The sequence below is a fragment of the Xenopus tropicalis genome, chromosome 2, assembly GCF_000004195.4.
Source record: "Xenopus tropicalis strain Nigerian chromosome 2, UCB_Xtro_10.0, whole genome shotgun sequence".
Lineage (NCBI taxonomy): Eukaryota > Metazoa > Chordata > Amphibia > Anura > Pipidae > Xenopus > Xenopus tropicalis.
The window spans coordinates 175,651,304-175,663,729 of NC_030678.2; the positions used below are offsets into that span (position 1 = coordinate 175,651,304).

Consider the following 12,426-nt stretch of genomic DNA (forward strand, 5'->3'; position numbering starts at 1 on the left):
TACTGATTGCTGTATATGTTACTCCTTGTAGAGTGTAAGCTCTTTTGGGCAGGGCTCCCTTCCTCTCCTGTATCGGTTACTGATTGCTTTATATGTTACTCCTTGTAGAGTGTAAGCTCTTTTGGGCAGGGCTCCCTTCCCCTCCTGTATCGGTTACTGATTGCTTTATATGTTACTCCTTGTAGAGTGTAAGCTCTTTTGGGCAGGGCTCCCTTCCCCTCCTGTATCGGTTACTGATTGCTGTATATGTTACTCCTTGTAGAGTGTAAGCTCTTTTGGGCAGGGCTCCCTTCCCCTCCTGTATTGGTTACTGATTGCTGTATATGTTACTCTGTATGCCCAATGTATGAAACCCACTTATTGTACAGCGCTGCGGGGTATGTTGGCACTTTATAAATAAATATTAATAATAATTGTTCTGCCCTCACCACGTGTTCCCCTGGGGCAGTGAGTAGCCGGACATACAGCGAAACCTTCCCACACTCCAATAAAGAGACAAAGGGTGAGATCTGTAGAACTTTACTGGGTGATTGTGGAAAATGAGTGGTAAAACTGTAATACAAATGAGATAAAGCACAATGATTATATGGGAAATACACTAACACAAAAACAACTGCAACATACACATTATTTCTAGATCAGATTATATGGCGCAGTGTCTCTGAGGAGCCAGGGTTTATGCCCATAACGCTTACCAGCGATGCTACCATGGGGAGAAGATGGGGGGTGTGTGCTTCTTCCACAGTATGGACTACAAAATGGAGACTGTACTCCCACAAAGCATTGCAAACATCACATGTCAGGAAGTATGGTGGTCCCATAGGTCATAGGTTACACAGGAAATGAATACCTGCATAGCAGAGGGCGTTCACTGCTAATGAGCAACAATAAACAGCAAAATGATGGAAGCTATGCTGGAGACATGACAATAATAATAATAATAATATTGATAAGATAAGGTCAGTGACCTGTAAAGGCATTAGAGCTTATTTATAAACACTGGGTACATTTGCACCTGGGCAGTAACCCATAGCAACCAGTCTGTGATTAGATTATTCCAGGCAGCTGCAGGTGAAACGATCAAAGCAAATTTCTGATTGGTTGCCACGGGTTACTGCCTAGGTGCACATTTGCCCAGTGTTTATAAATGACCCCGTGTGTATATTCTAGTACAGAAAGGCAGGCCTGATGCTGGGGCACAGGGGTAGATTTACAGGGGTAGATTTAGGGGCATGTCCAACCCTCATGGTATTGGCGCTGATAGTGTCTAAATTATCCGGCAGAAACACTTTGGAAAGAGGGACGTTGGGGCACAGGCTGAACAGCTACAAACAGAAAGAAAACAGTGATTTATGGGTAAAAATGATAGACAAAGGAGCATTTTTTTATATTTCATCACAATAAGTAGAGGGGTAACACCTCCATGAATAACCTACCCCAGGGAGGGGTAACATGTAGTGGATTTTGCCCAATTGTATTTGCCCTCCTCCGGCTCAGTCTCTGGCAGTTGCTCTTGGGGATTTCAATGCCCCAGTGGGGCAAAGCGTCGGGCAGTAGCGCTGGGACTGTACTACTCACACTTGGGTCCCAGCAACAGCCTGAAACAGAACAGCGTGAGTAGCCCCTCAGCTCTGCCCCCGGCCCTTGTACCTGGGGCTGTAACTGAGGCAATAGCCATTCCCAGGTAACTTGTCGTTTGTATATAACGTCTGTATTACATTTTACCTAAAAACTCAATTTATGTGTGTGTCTGTTTCAAATTGCTATACTTCCTGGTTACCTCACAGGGCACTTCCCCTCTCCCTCATTCATTCTCTGTAAGTACTTCCTGGTTACCTCACAGGGCACAATGTGATATATTGTTTATGTCATTATTTTTCTTTTTTTCTTCTCTTCTATTGGGCTGGGGGGGGCTGTTTGTGCCTCTGGGTACTGGGAATGCCAGGGGGGCTGTAAGGTGCCACAGACAGTCACTATTTATTGGGCTGGGGGGGGGGCTGTTTGTGCCTCTGGGTACTGGGAATGCCAGGGGGCTGTAAGGTGCCACAGACAGTCACTATTTATTGGGCTGGGGGGGGGGCTGTTTGTGCCTCTGGGTACTGGAATGCCAGGGGGGCTGTAAGGTGCCACAGACAGTCACTATTTATTGGGCTGGGGGGGGGGCTGTTTGTGCCTCTGGTACTGGGAATGCCAGGGGGGCTGTAAGGTGCCACAGACAGTCACTATTTATTGGGCTGGGGGGGGCTGTTTGTGCCTCTGGGTACTGGGAATGCCAGGGGGGGAGTGTAAGGTGCCACAGACAGTCACTATTTATTGGGCTGGGGGGGCTGTTTGTGCTTCTGGGTACTGGGAATGCCAGGGGGGCTGTAAGGTGCCACAGACAGTCACTATTTATTGGGCTGGGGGGCTGTTTGTGCTTCTGGGTACTGGGAATGCCAGGGGGGCTGTAAGGTGCCACAGACAGTCACTATTTATTGGGCTGGGGGGGCTGTTTGTGCCTCTGGGTACTGGGAATGCCGGGGGGGCTGTAAGGTGCCACAGACAGTCACTATTTATTGGGCTGGGGGGGGGGGGTTTGTGCCTCTGGGTACTGGGAATGCCAGGGGGGCTGTAAGGTGCCACAGACAGTCACTATTTATTGGGCTGGGGGGGGGGGGTTTGTGCCTCTGGGTACTGGGAATGCCGGGGGGGCTGTAAGGTGCCACAGACAGTCACTATTTATTGGGTTGGGGGGGGGGAATGTTTGTGCCTCTTGGTACTGGGAATGCCAGGGGGGCTGTAAGGTGCCACAGACAGTCACTATTTATTGGGCTGGGGGGGCTGTTTGTGCCTCTGGGTACTGGGAATGCCAGGGGGGCTGTAAGGTGCCACAGACAGTCACTATTTATTGGGCTGGGGGGCTGTTTGTGCCTCTGGGTACTGGGAATGCCAGGGGGGGCTGTAAGGTGCCACAGACAGTCACTATTTATTGGGCTGGGGGGGCTGTTTGTGCCTCTGGGTACTGGGAATGCCGGGGGGGCTGTAAGGTGTCACAGACAGTCACTATTTATTGGGCTGGGGGGCTGTTTGTGCCTCTGGGTACTGGGAATGCCAGGGGGGCTGTAAGGTGCCACAGACAGTCACTATTTATTGGGCTGGGGGGGCTGTTTGTGCCTCTGGGTACTGGGAATGCCAGGGGGGCTGTAAGGTGCCACAGACAGTCACTATTTATTGGGCTGGGGGGGCTGTTTGTGCCTCTGGGTACTGGGAATGCCAGGGGGGCTGTAAGGTGCCACAGACAGTCACTATTTATTGGGCTGGGTGGGGCTGTTTGTGCCTCTGGGTACTGGGAATGCCAGGGGGGCTGTAAGGTGCCACAGACAGTCACTATTTATTGGGCTGGGGGGGCTGTTTGTGCCTCTGGGTACTGGGAATGCCAGGGGGGGCTGTAAGGCGCCACAGACAGTCACTATTTATTGGGCTGGGGGGGGCTGTTTGTGCCTCTGGGTACTGGGAATGCCAGGGGGGCTGTAAGGTGCTACAGACAGTCACTATTTATTGGGCTGGGGGGGCTGTTTGTGCCTCTGGGTACTGGGAATGCCAGGGGGGCTGTAAGGTGCCACAGACAGTCACTATTTATTGGGCTTGGGGGGCTGTTTGTGCCTCTGGGTACTGGGAATGCCAGGGGGGCTGTAAGGTGCCACAGACAGTCACTATTTATTGGGCTTGGGGGGCTGTTTGTGCCTCTGGGTACTGGGAATGCCAGGGGGGCTGTAAGGTGCCACAGATAGTCACTATTTATTGGGCTGGGGGGGGCTGTTTGTGCCTCTGGGTACTGGGAATGCCAGGGGGGGGCTGTAAGGTGCCACAGACAGTCACTATTTATTGGGCTGGGGGGGGGCTGTTTGTGCCTCTGGGTACTGGGAATGCCAGGGGGGCTGTAAGGTGCCACAGACAGTCACTATTTATTGGGCTGGGGGGGGGCTGTTTGTGCCTCTGGGTACTGGGAATGCCGGGGGGGCTGTAAGGTGCCACAGACAGTCACCATTTATTGGGCTTGGGGGGGGGCTATATTGGCTGAAGGGTTATTGATAATGCACACGGTAAGTGTCCCCGGTTCCACACGCTGCTGACTGGGGGTGTCTGTAACTGATGGAGGTGGAAGAAAATGGTGGGAGCAGGACAGGGTGGGGGGCTTGGGGGAAGCTGTTGTGGGTTAGTGGTGACTTGGCATATCCCTAGCAAGGGGGAGATGGGATAGGGGCCATAACAGCGAGACCACAGGTAAAGGGGGGAGAGTGGCACTGGGAGAGAGGGGGCAAAAGGGGGTGGGTGGCACCAAAAAAAAGAGCTAATGAAAGAGAAGAGGTAGGAGGCAGAAAAAAATGGCAAACTAAGTAGAGAGACTGAGTGCTACTAAAGGGAGATAATACCCTGCAATAGAGGGGAGGGCACATTATGGGGGGGAGGGGGGAGGGATAACACGGGGAGGGCACATTATGTAGGGGAGGGGGGAGGGATAACACAGGGAGGGCACATTATGTAGGGGAGGGGGGAGGGATAACACGGGGAGGGCACATTATGTAGGGGAGGGGGGAGGGATAACACGGGGAGGGCACATTATGTAGGGGAGGGGGGAGGGATAACACGGGGAGGGCACATTATGTAGGGGAGGGGGGAGGGATAACACGGGGAGGGCACATTATGTAGGGGAGGGGGGAGGGATAACACGGGGAGCGCACATTATGTAGGGGAGGCTGAGGGGAGACCGGAAGCGGAAGGATACACAGGGCACAGTGAGCCGGTTAGAAGCCCCTCACGCAAGAGCAAAGCTGTATTTACAGAAGGCGGGGCTGTGCAATTGTTTCCCTGTCAATTGGTTCCTAGGACTGCGCATGTTACTGTAATGTGGGCGGGGCCCAGCGGGTAGGGCGGGGTTAGTGCTATGCCCGCCCCTCAGTGCCAGTACCTGGGTCACATGGTTTTGACATCATCGGTTCCCGTCTCACTGTCCTTCCTGTGAGGCTGCAGCTGTCACTCATAGGGATAATAAAGGTGTCGCTGTTCCGGGACTGGGCTCCTCCCCCTGCAGGTAAGGGGCCCTGCTCCCTCCCATCCTGCCCCTGAGGGAACTCACAAGTACCTCTTATTCCTGCACTGGGAGGGCAAGATCTGTCCCAGCATGCACCTTGTGGGGCACAGGGGCTAGCAATCTAACTCATCCTACCCCTGGTATAAGCACCAGTCTGTTCTGTATCCCAGTATGGCTCCGGGTGTAGCGCAGGGCTGAGGCAAATATAGGGGATACAAACCCTGCTGCCCAGCGCGGCTCAACCCAACGTTACTCAGTTGTTACTGGGCTACAAATCCCACAATAATGTAACATATAATGAAGCTTGGGGCATGCTGGGAGCTGTAGTCCAGCAACATCAGGGCTGTATTCTTAAAGCAATATTGCACAATAAAACTTTCCCCCAAATCCCCACAGCCAGCGACTGCTTTAACATGCGAAAAATCCTCCAATGAGAATCCCAGCTGATGTGAGTAAATCCGGCTCCCTGTTCTCTGTTCCTGCAATTGGAGTTGGGAGCAATAAGCACAGTTTCCCAGCACTGAACAAGTCTGTCCCTTTATCCCCATGTCTGATTCCTGTGCCATATAATGAGGGGAGAAAATGCCATCATTATCTCTATATGTAAGGTACCAGCAAGGGGCCTGACACAGTGCTGGGAATCAGCATTCTCACTGGGCAGTTCTTTTGCATTTATAATCAACTTATTTATCAGTACAATTCTCATTGGGGAATTTCCTTGCATCTATAATGATGGTTTTTGGCAACTTCTATAGCAACACTAGGGGGCGCCGTGGGGCAGCATCATGGCTGGGTTTGTATCCCCTTTAATAAATTCTGCCTGGTCCGGCAGTGGCCTTACTGATTGAGCTGATCCATTCTCTCCCCCCAGGGCTCAGGAGACTGACTCCATGTTCCAGCAGCTGCATCTCTCTGTGCCGCAATGATCGCCATGGATACAAAGCGAGTGGCTGAGAAGATCCTTAATCTGACCCTGGAGACCATTTTCTTCCTGACTGGAGAGGTGAGGGGTAACACACATGGGCCACAATATATGGGCCTCCAGTTTCAGGCTGGGGTTTCTGGGGCTCACTGCCACCTCAGGGGCCCCCTTGCCCACCTTGTTGCACGCCATGTTGTGCTCTTGGGGGTTGAGGGAGGAGGATCAAAGTGGCTGGCAGGGATCAGGCCTGATGGAGTTGGAATGGATTGGTTATTTTAAACAGAGTAGCGAGCAGCCAATCACTTTACCCTTTAAATCACTTAACTCTTCAAATACAGAGCTCTCAAGGTGGAAGTAGGACATAGTAGGGCCACGGGCAGGGTGGGAAACTTCAGCCCAAAACCACCTGTGAATATTGTGGGGCCCAAATCCACCCAACCCACGGGGGGGGGCACATGTGGGATATTGCTTGTTCCACTGAGATTTATTGTTCCCAATACACAGGATTATATTGTGGTGAAGAAGCAGAGAGAGCCGAACAGAGAGAGTGCCGGTACCTGCATAGCAGAGGGGCCCTGCCCAGTAAGGAATCCCTTGCCTAAACCTCCTCCCAACTCCCACATCCATGATGGGAACATCCTAGCGCTCACTCACACAATTGTCCATCTGCTGACCGGAGAGGTGAGAGAGAGCGGAAAGTTATATAACATAATGGGCTGTCTAGAGAGTGGGAGGATGAGAGTGTGTTTCTCTCTGTAGGTCCTTAATCGCTGTAAGGATGTCTCTTTCGGCCTCTCAGTGGAGGAGCAGGAACAGCAGCACCGCATGGAGAGTCGGCAGAACCCACTGCCCCTGGGTAAGTGGCCCTTCCTTGCAATACTCTGGTGGAAACTCACAGGGGGAGGGGCATGAGTCTGTAACTCAAGCAGTGGGCAGGACTAAAACACTGTGATGGAAACTCACAAGGGGGAGGGGCATGAGTCTGTAACTCAAGTAGTGGGCAGGACTAGAACACTCTCATGGAAGCTTACGGGGAGAGGCAGGGAGTCTGTATTTCATGCAGTGGGTGGGGCTAGCGCACTGGGGGAATCTTACAGAGGGAGGGGCATGAGTCTGACTCAAGCAGTGGGTGGGGCTATAACACTCTAATGGTGATTTACAGGGGGAAGAGCAGGGGTCTAAAGGCGGCCATACACGGGCCGATTATAGATGCCGATATCGGTCCTTTAGAGCGATTTGGCAGCTTATAGCCCGTGTAGGGGCACTAACGACAGGCCTGCCCGACTGACATCTGGCCTGATATCGGCCAGATATCGATCGGGCAGGTTTAAAAATTAGTCAGATCGGGGACCGCATTGGCTCATTGATGCTGTCCCCGAACTGACGGACACCTATACCCGTTGTTCTAATTCGATCATTTGGCCCCAGGGCCAAACGACTGAATTAGCCCGATATCGCCCACCTTTACTCAAGCAGTGGGTAGGGCTAGAACACTCCCAAGGAAGCTTCCAAGGAGACAGACAATGGACCAGCATCCTTAACATAACTTAACATAAAAGTGGCCTCTTCCCTACCAGGCCGTGACACTCTAAATCCTGAGATCACCAGGAATGAGAGAATCCCAGAAATTGTGAGAGATTATACAGATCCTCCAGAGAGAAGATTGCTCCCGGCTCCCCCTGCAGGTCAGTAATATAATGACCCTGTATTGTTTTTATTTAAAGGAGAACTGTACATTTTATTACAGCCCATTAGCTAATTCCTAATTTTTTTTCTTTTTACATAATTGGATTTGTTAGCTTAGCAACCCATTCGGAGTCTAGATATAAAATATCATATGCAGTGTTCTCTGTGAATTCACAACCTACATATCTTCCCTAGGGGAATCCGGTGACAAAATCTCTCCGCTCACAACTCCCGGGGACCTTTATGTGCAAGAGCCTCTGGGGGAAGAGAATAGGGTGACGCAGGAATATCAGGTACCACACTGCAGACAAGTTGTATAAATGGCTGTGAATCTGATCAAGAGATCAGACCAAATATATGGTGCAAATGACTCCTGAGCCACCGACTGTTATTTTCCAGGTTAAACAAGAGGATGAGAGCTTCCCGCTGCAGTGCAACTACAAGGAGATAATTCCTACACAGATCAGCACAGGTGAGACACGTCCTACTCACTCACCTGAGCTTAGTGTAAATGTGACTCCACCCCTAGGTACGAGAAGACATCTCTATTCTCTTTCTCCAGTCTACGATTCAAGCAGTAGGATGGTCGGTGGCAGCTTGGGGTGAGGGGTTCTGGGTATTACAGGGAGTCATAGCTTCTGCTACATAGTCAGCTGACTGGGGAAAATTCCTAATGGCGCCCCTGCTATGATTTATCACAGTGAGAGTCACTGCAGTCCATCTCCTTAACAGGGCAATGCTCGGTAAATGTTGAACTCCTCGGGGACAAATATGAGGGAGAGCATCTGAATCCTGCAGAGGATAAACTGCAGCCAATCACAGGTTAGCAATTCTAATGTTTTCCTCTTTTTTACTTTTGTACATTTGCTTAACTAATCCAATTGTTCTGCTTTCAAATTTTTTTTTTGCCTACGTTTTTTCCCCTTTTCGCGATGGAAATTTAAAATCTAACCACAAGTAAATCAGCACTGCCCAGTGAGAAATAGGCAATGCCCTGTATTAATTCGCTAACTGAATATCTTCCCTAGGGGAATCCAGCGACAGAATCTCTCCGCTCACAACTCCCGGGGGCCTTTATGTGCCAGAGTCTCTGGGGGAAGAGAATAGGGCGACACGGGAATATCAGGTACCAAACTGCCAGGTCCTGTAAATGGCTTTGTGTAACTCTGTACTACTGTTGTACAGAGAGAACTGCATTTATAAAATCATAGGTATTAATAAGTGAAATGTAACCAGGAATATGTATGTGTGTGTGTATAATATATATAAACTTGAAAAAGATGCGGCGCACGGATTATTTGCAAAAAGTGTGTATTAAAAAAATAGAATCACATCACATAATACATATATATATGTATGTGTTATATGTGGTCCAGGTTAAACAAGAGGATGAGACCTTCTCGCTGCAGTGCAACTACAAGGAGATAATTCCTACACAGATCGGCACAGGTGAGACACCTCCTACTCACACACACACCTGTGCACAAACCCCGCCCCCAGTAAGCTCCTGTGTGTGTGCCATAATAGCATAATGCCTACTTTGCGCACACATGGACAGACAGCCTGCAACTGTAGCAGATTGCCTTATAGAGATTTAAAAGCAGATAAACTTGGACTTGAACTCATTTCAGCTAACTAATCCTATGAAGACAAAAACACAGCTAGTTTAGGGGAAACCATATATAAACTACCTTATAGTTATTTTTTTTTGTATGTATCCAATGGTACAACAGAATGGATAACTACTTGTTACAGCCTATCCCATTTACCCATGATTATATTTGTGTGGTCACATGGTGTGTTTGTCACATGTGTGGCCAAGGACTTTGTATGTTTAAAATGCAGCCTGGCCCCAGCCCTGTTCCTAAACTATTGCCAGTTTCTAGAATAGGCCATTTAATGTTATGAATTGGGATGCACAGAATCCACTATTTTAGGATCCGGCCGAACCGGATCCAATTCCTAAGGGTCAAAGAGAACCATGCACTTTGTGTGCAGTGAAAATTTTCCAACTACCATGTTTATGTGATAAAAAGTCACTGATTTTAAGCGTTTGTATTCGGTTTGGCCAGAAACATGGATTCGGCCCAATCTGAATCCTGCTGAAAAAGCTTGAATCTTGGCGGAATCCCGAACCAAATCCTGGATTCTGTGTATCCCTAGTTATATATGGCCAAAAGTCTAGCAACCCAGAGCTACTAATCAGCCAGTAGCATATACAGGACAGCTGTTTGAATGCCAGGTACTGATTGGCTACTACGGGTACAGATGTTGCCCTTTGTATTATATCCCTAATAGGTGTTAATGAACTGATTATTAGAAAGTCTCTCTGTTTACTGTCAGGTGGAGCTGCCAGCTGGGGTATCCCACGGGGAGAGCACTGTTCTGCCTCTGAATTCCCTATCGTGAATGATCAAAGTGCAAATGTCTTTAGTGAGAATTCAGCTACAGGAAGGACAAGTGAACCAGTGCGACTTACCAACAATAATTATTCCTTCCATGAAGAATTGCGCTTCCCCGAGCCCCCCAGGCACCCATTGGGGACAGAGTATTCCCCGTTACTGTTTAACGTACAGGAAGCAGATTATGCGCAGAAGCGCCCTGAGAGCGGAGGCAGAGCGAGGGAGAAGCCCTATGTGTGTTCCAAATGTGGAAAAGGTTTTGCCCACAAATCGACTCTCATTAAGCATCAGAGTTTCCACATGGGCGACTTTACCTGTTCCCAGTGCGGGAAGCGTTTCAACTGGAAGTCCAACCTTCTGGTGCACGAGAGAAGTCACGCCGGGCAGAAGCCCTTCACCTGCTCCGAGTGCGGAAAATGTTTTGCCCACAAATCGACTCTGGTGAAACACCAGCTGTTCCACATGGGGGCCTTTACGTGCTCCGAATGCGGCAAAGGCTTCAGCCAGAAGTCCAATCTATTAGCGCACCAGAGGCGCCACACTGGCCACAAACCCTATTCCTGCTTTGAATGTGGGAGGAGTTTCAGCCAGAACTCCAGCCTGGTCACGCACCAGAGGATCCACACAGGGGAGAAGCCATTTTCCTGCTCTGAATGCGGGAAGTGCTACACCCAGCACGCCAGTCTCCTCGTGCACCACAGGACGCACACAGGCGAAAAGCCTTACGTCTGCTCCGATTGCGGCAAAGCTTTCAATCAGATGGCGCACCTTGTCAAACACCAGCGCAGCCACAAGCACTGACTCCGTGGCCTCTTGCTCTTACTCGGTGGATTCCATTAGAGAGGTTTATTTTATAAAACTCTTAGATAATATTATTATTATTTATGATTTATTCAAATATTTTTAAGAAAATGTAAATATATTTTGATCTGAAATCCAAAGTGAATTCTAAATCTGATCTATGAACGCTTTTGCCCCACATTCAATAGTTTCTCTGTTTTAGGCCAAATTCTTTACTCGTAACACTGCTGTGCTGCCGAAATTGGCTTAAGGGCTGTGACACACGGGGAGATTGGTCGCCAAAATGCCATCGCACCGGCCAGAATATAAATCGCCTGTGGAATGGCATACGCAGCGCCGTGATTTGCCGAAGTCGCAGAAGTTGCCTTAAGAGGAAACTTCCTTTAGGTTAATAAGATTGAAAGATTTTATTGATTTGTTTACAAAATGCAACTATCTTGTAAACTGGTTTCTTGGGAGACGGAGCTTTGGTAACGCCTGGAAGTCTGCTGTAAAAGAGGGCATCTAGTTACCGAGATAGAAAGGGCCTCTTTCCCCAGTCAGTTGGCTTCTCCTTCCATTGGGCTTTCTGTCCAATTACAGGGCAGTGTGGCCCTGTCCAGCTGATCCTAGGGTTAGGCCAGGAGTGGGGATTGGGCAGATCCAGGGCAGAAAGGGGCAAACCAGGGGCTGAACCATTGAAAATTACAATTTTACCATCTAGTATATCACCAGTAAATTTGTATAGATTAGCTAGATGGTATGGTCATTTTCAATGGTTCTGCCCCTGCTTTGCCCCTTTCTGCCCTGGATCTGCCCCACTCCTGGGCTACCCCTGCAGCACAAAATCACACCTCCACCCAATAAATACTCCTCTCCTTACTCCACCATCTTGCCCCTATTTACATCCAGGACATTGCCGAGCCTGAGCCAGCTATGTGAATACTCTGCGCCGCCCCCCCCCTGCAAAAAAAAAAAAAAAAAAAAAAAAGGGAAAGGAAGCAGCAATTGGAACAGATGGGCGGGGCTAGTGGGGTTTTTGAAGAAATTTTCAATGAATCAGCCAAAACATTTCTTTTTATAGCACATTCTCTCTATATTTAGATGAGTACAATTCATTGGCACAATACAGATTTTCACACCCTAGTGTGTGTGACTGCCCTAGGGATCTTGGCTGGTTGGTTCAGTTTCACATCCTGCACTGCTGCAAAGTGGGGTGGAGTCCTGCAGAGCATCGCACAAGTGTAGGGGTGTGCTGGGCCTGCAGAAATGGCAGGTTCCCTGGGGTCTACAGTTGCCACCTGGGCACCGTGCTTTATGGCAATGTTATTAATAGACAAAGGCTGGTATTTGTGTCAAGAAAAGGTGGTAACCCTGACTCAGGGCCTAAGTTACGCCACTGGCTAAACTGGAACTCTGGGAAAGGTGGCAGCCAAATAAACTGCATTAAACCCACATGGGGTTGTTTGGCTTTACTAAGGCCTGGTCGGGTCTCAACTGTTTGGTTTTCAGAGTTGTGAAACCCCAACAAAAATTTGGCCAATAAATGGAAAACAAATATTACG

The 12,426-nt window shown here is 49.4% G+C and overlaps 1 protein-coding gene across 4 annotated transcripts in view; it reads left to right on the forward strand.

Annotated features, from left to right (window-relative positions):
* LOC100498654 (zinc finger protein 343) overlaps positions 1-11,557 on the forward strand; it is a 21,124-nt gene extending 9,567 nt beyond the window's left edge. The window contains exons 1-11 of one of the 4 annotated variants that reach the window (XM_002943436.5): positions 4,726-5,071; positions 5,943-6,074; positions 6,498-6,674; positions 6,753-6,849; positions 7,571-7,678; positions 7,875-7,972; positions 8,079-8,151; positions 8,412-8,501; positions 8,708-8,805; positions 9,056-9,128; positions 10,023-11,557. In XM_002943436.5, the coding sequence (XP_002943482.2) occupies positions 5,994-6,074; positions 6,498-6,674; positions 6,753-6,849; positions 7,571-7,678; positions 7,875-7,972; positions 8,079-8,151; positions 8,412-8,501; positions 8,708-8,805; positions 9,056-9,128; positions 10,023-10,882 (1,755 nt within the window). In that variant the 5' untranslated portion in view covers positions 4,726-5,071; positions 5,943-5,993 and the 3' untranslated portion in view covers positions 10,883-11,557. Of the gene's footprint in view, positions 1-4,725; positions 5,072-5,103; positions 5,212-5,500; positions 5,520-5,942; positions 6,075-6,497; positions 6,675-6,752; positions 6,850-7,570; positions 7,679-7,874; positions 7,973-8,078; positions 8,152-8,411; positions 8,502-8,707; positions 8,806-9,055; positions 9,129-10,022 lie in introns of those variants that run through there. The other 3 variants (XM_031896280.1, XM_031896281.1, XM_031896279.1) reach the window with 3 other exon arrangements.
* The last annotated feature ends 869 nt before the right edge of the window (positions 11,558-12,426 follow it).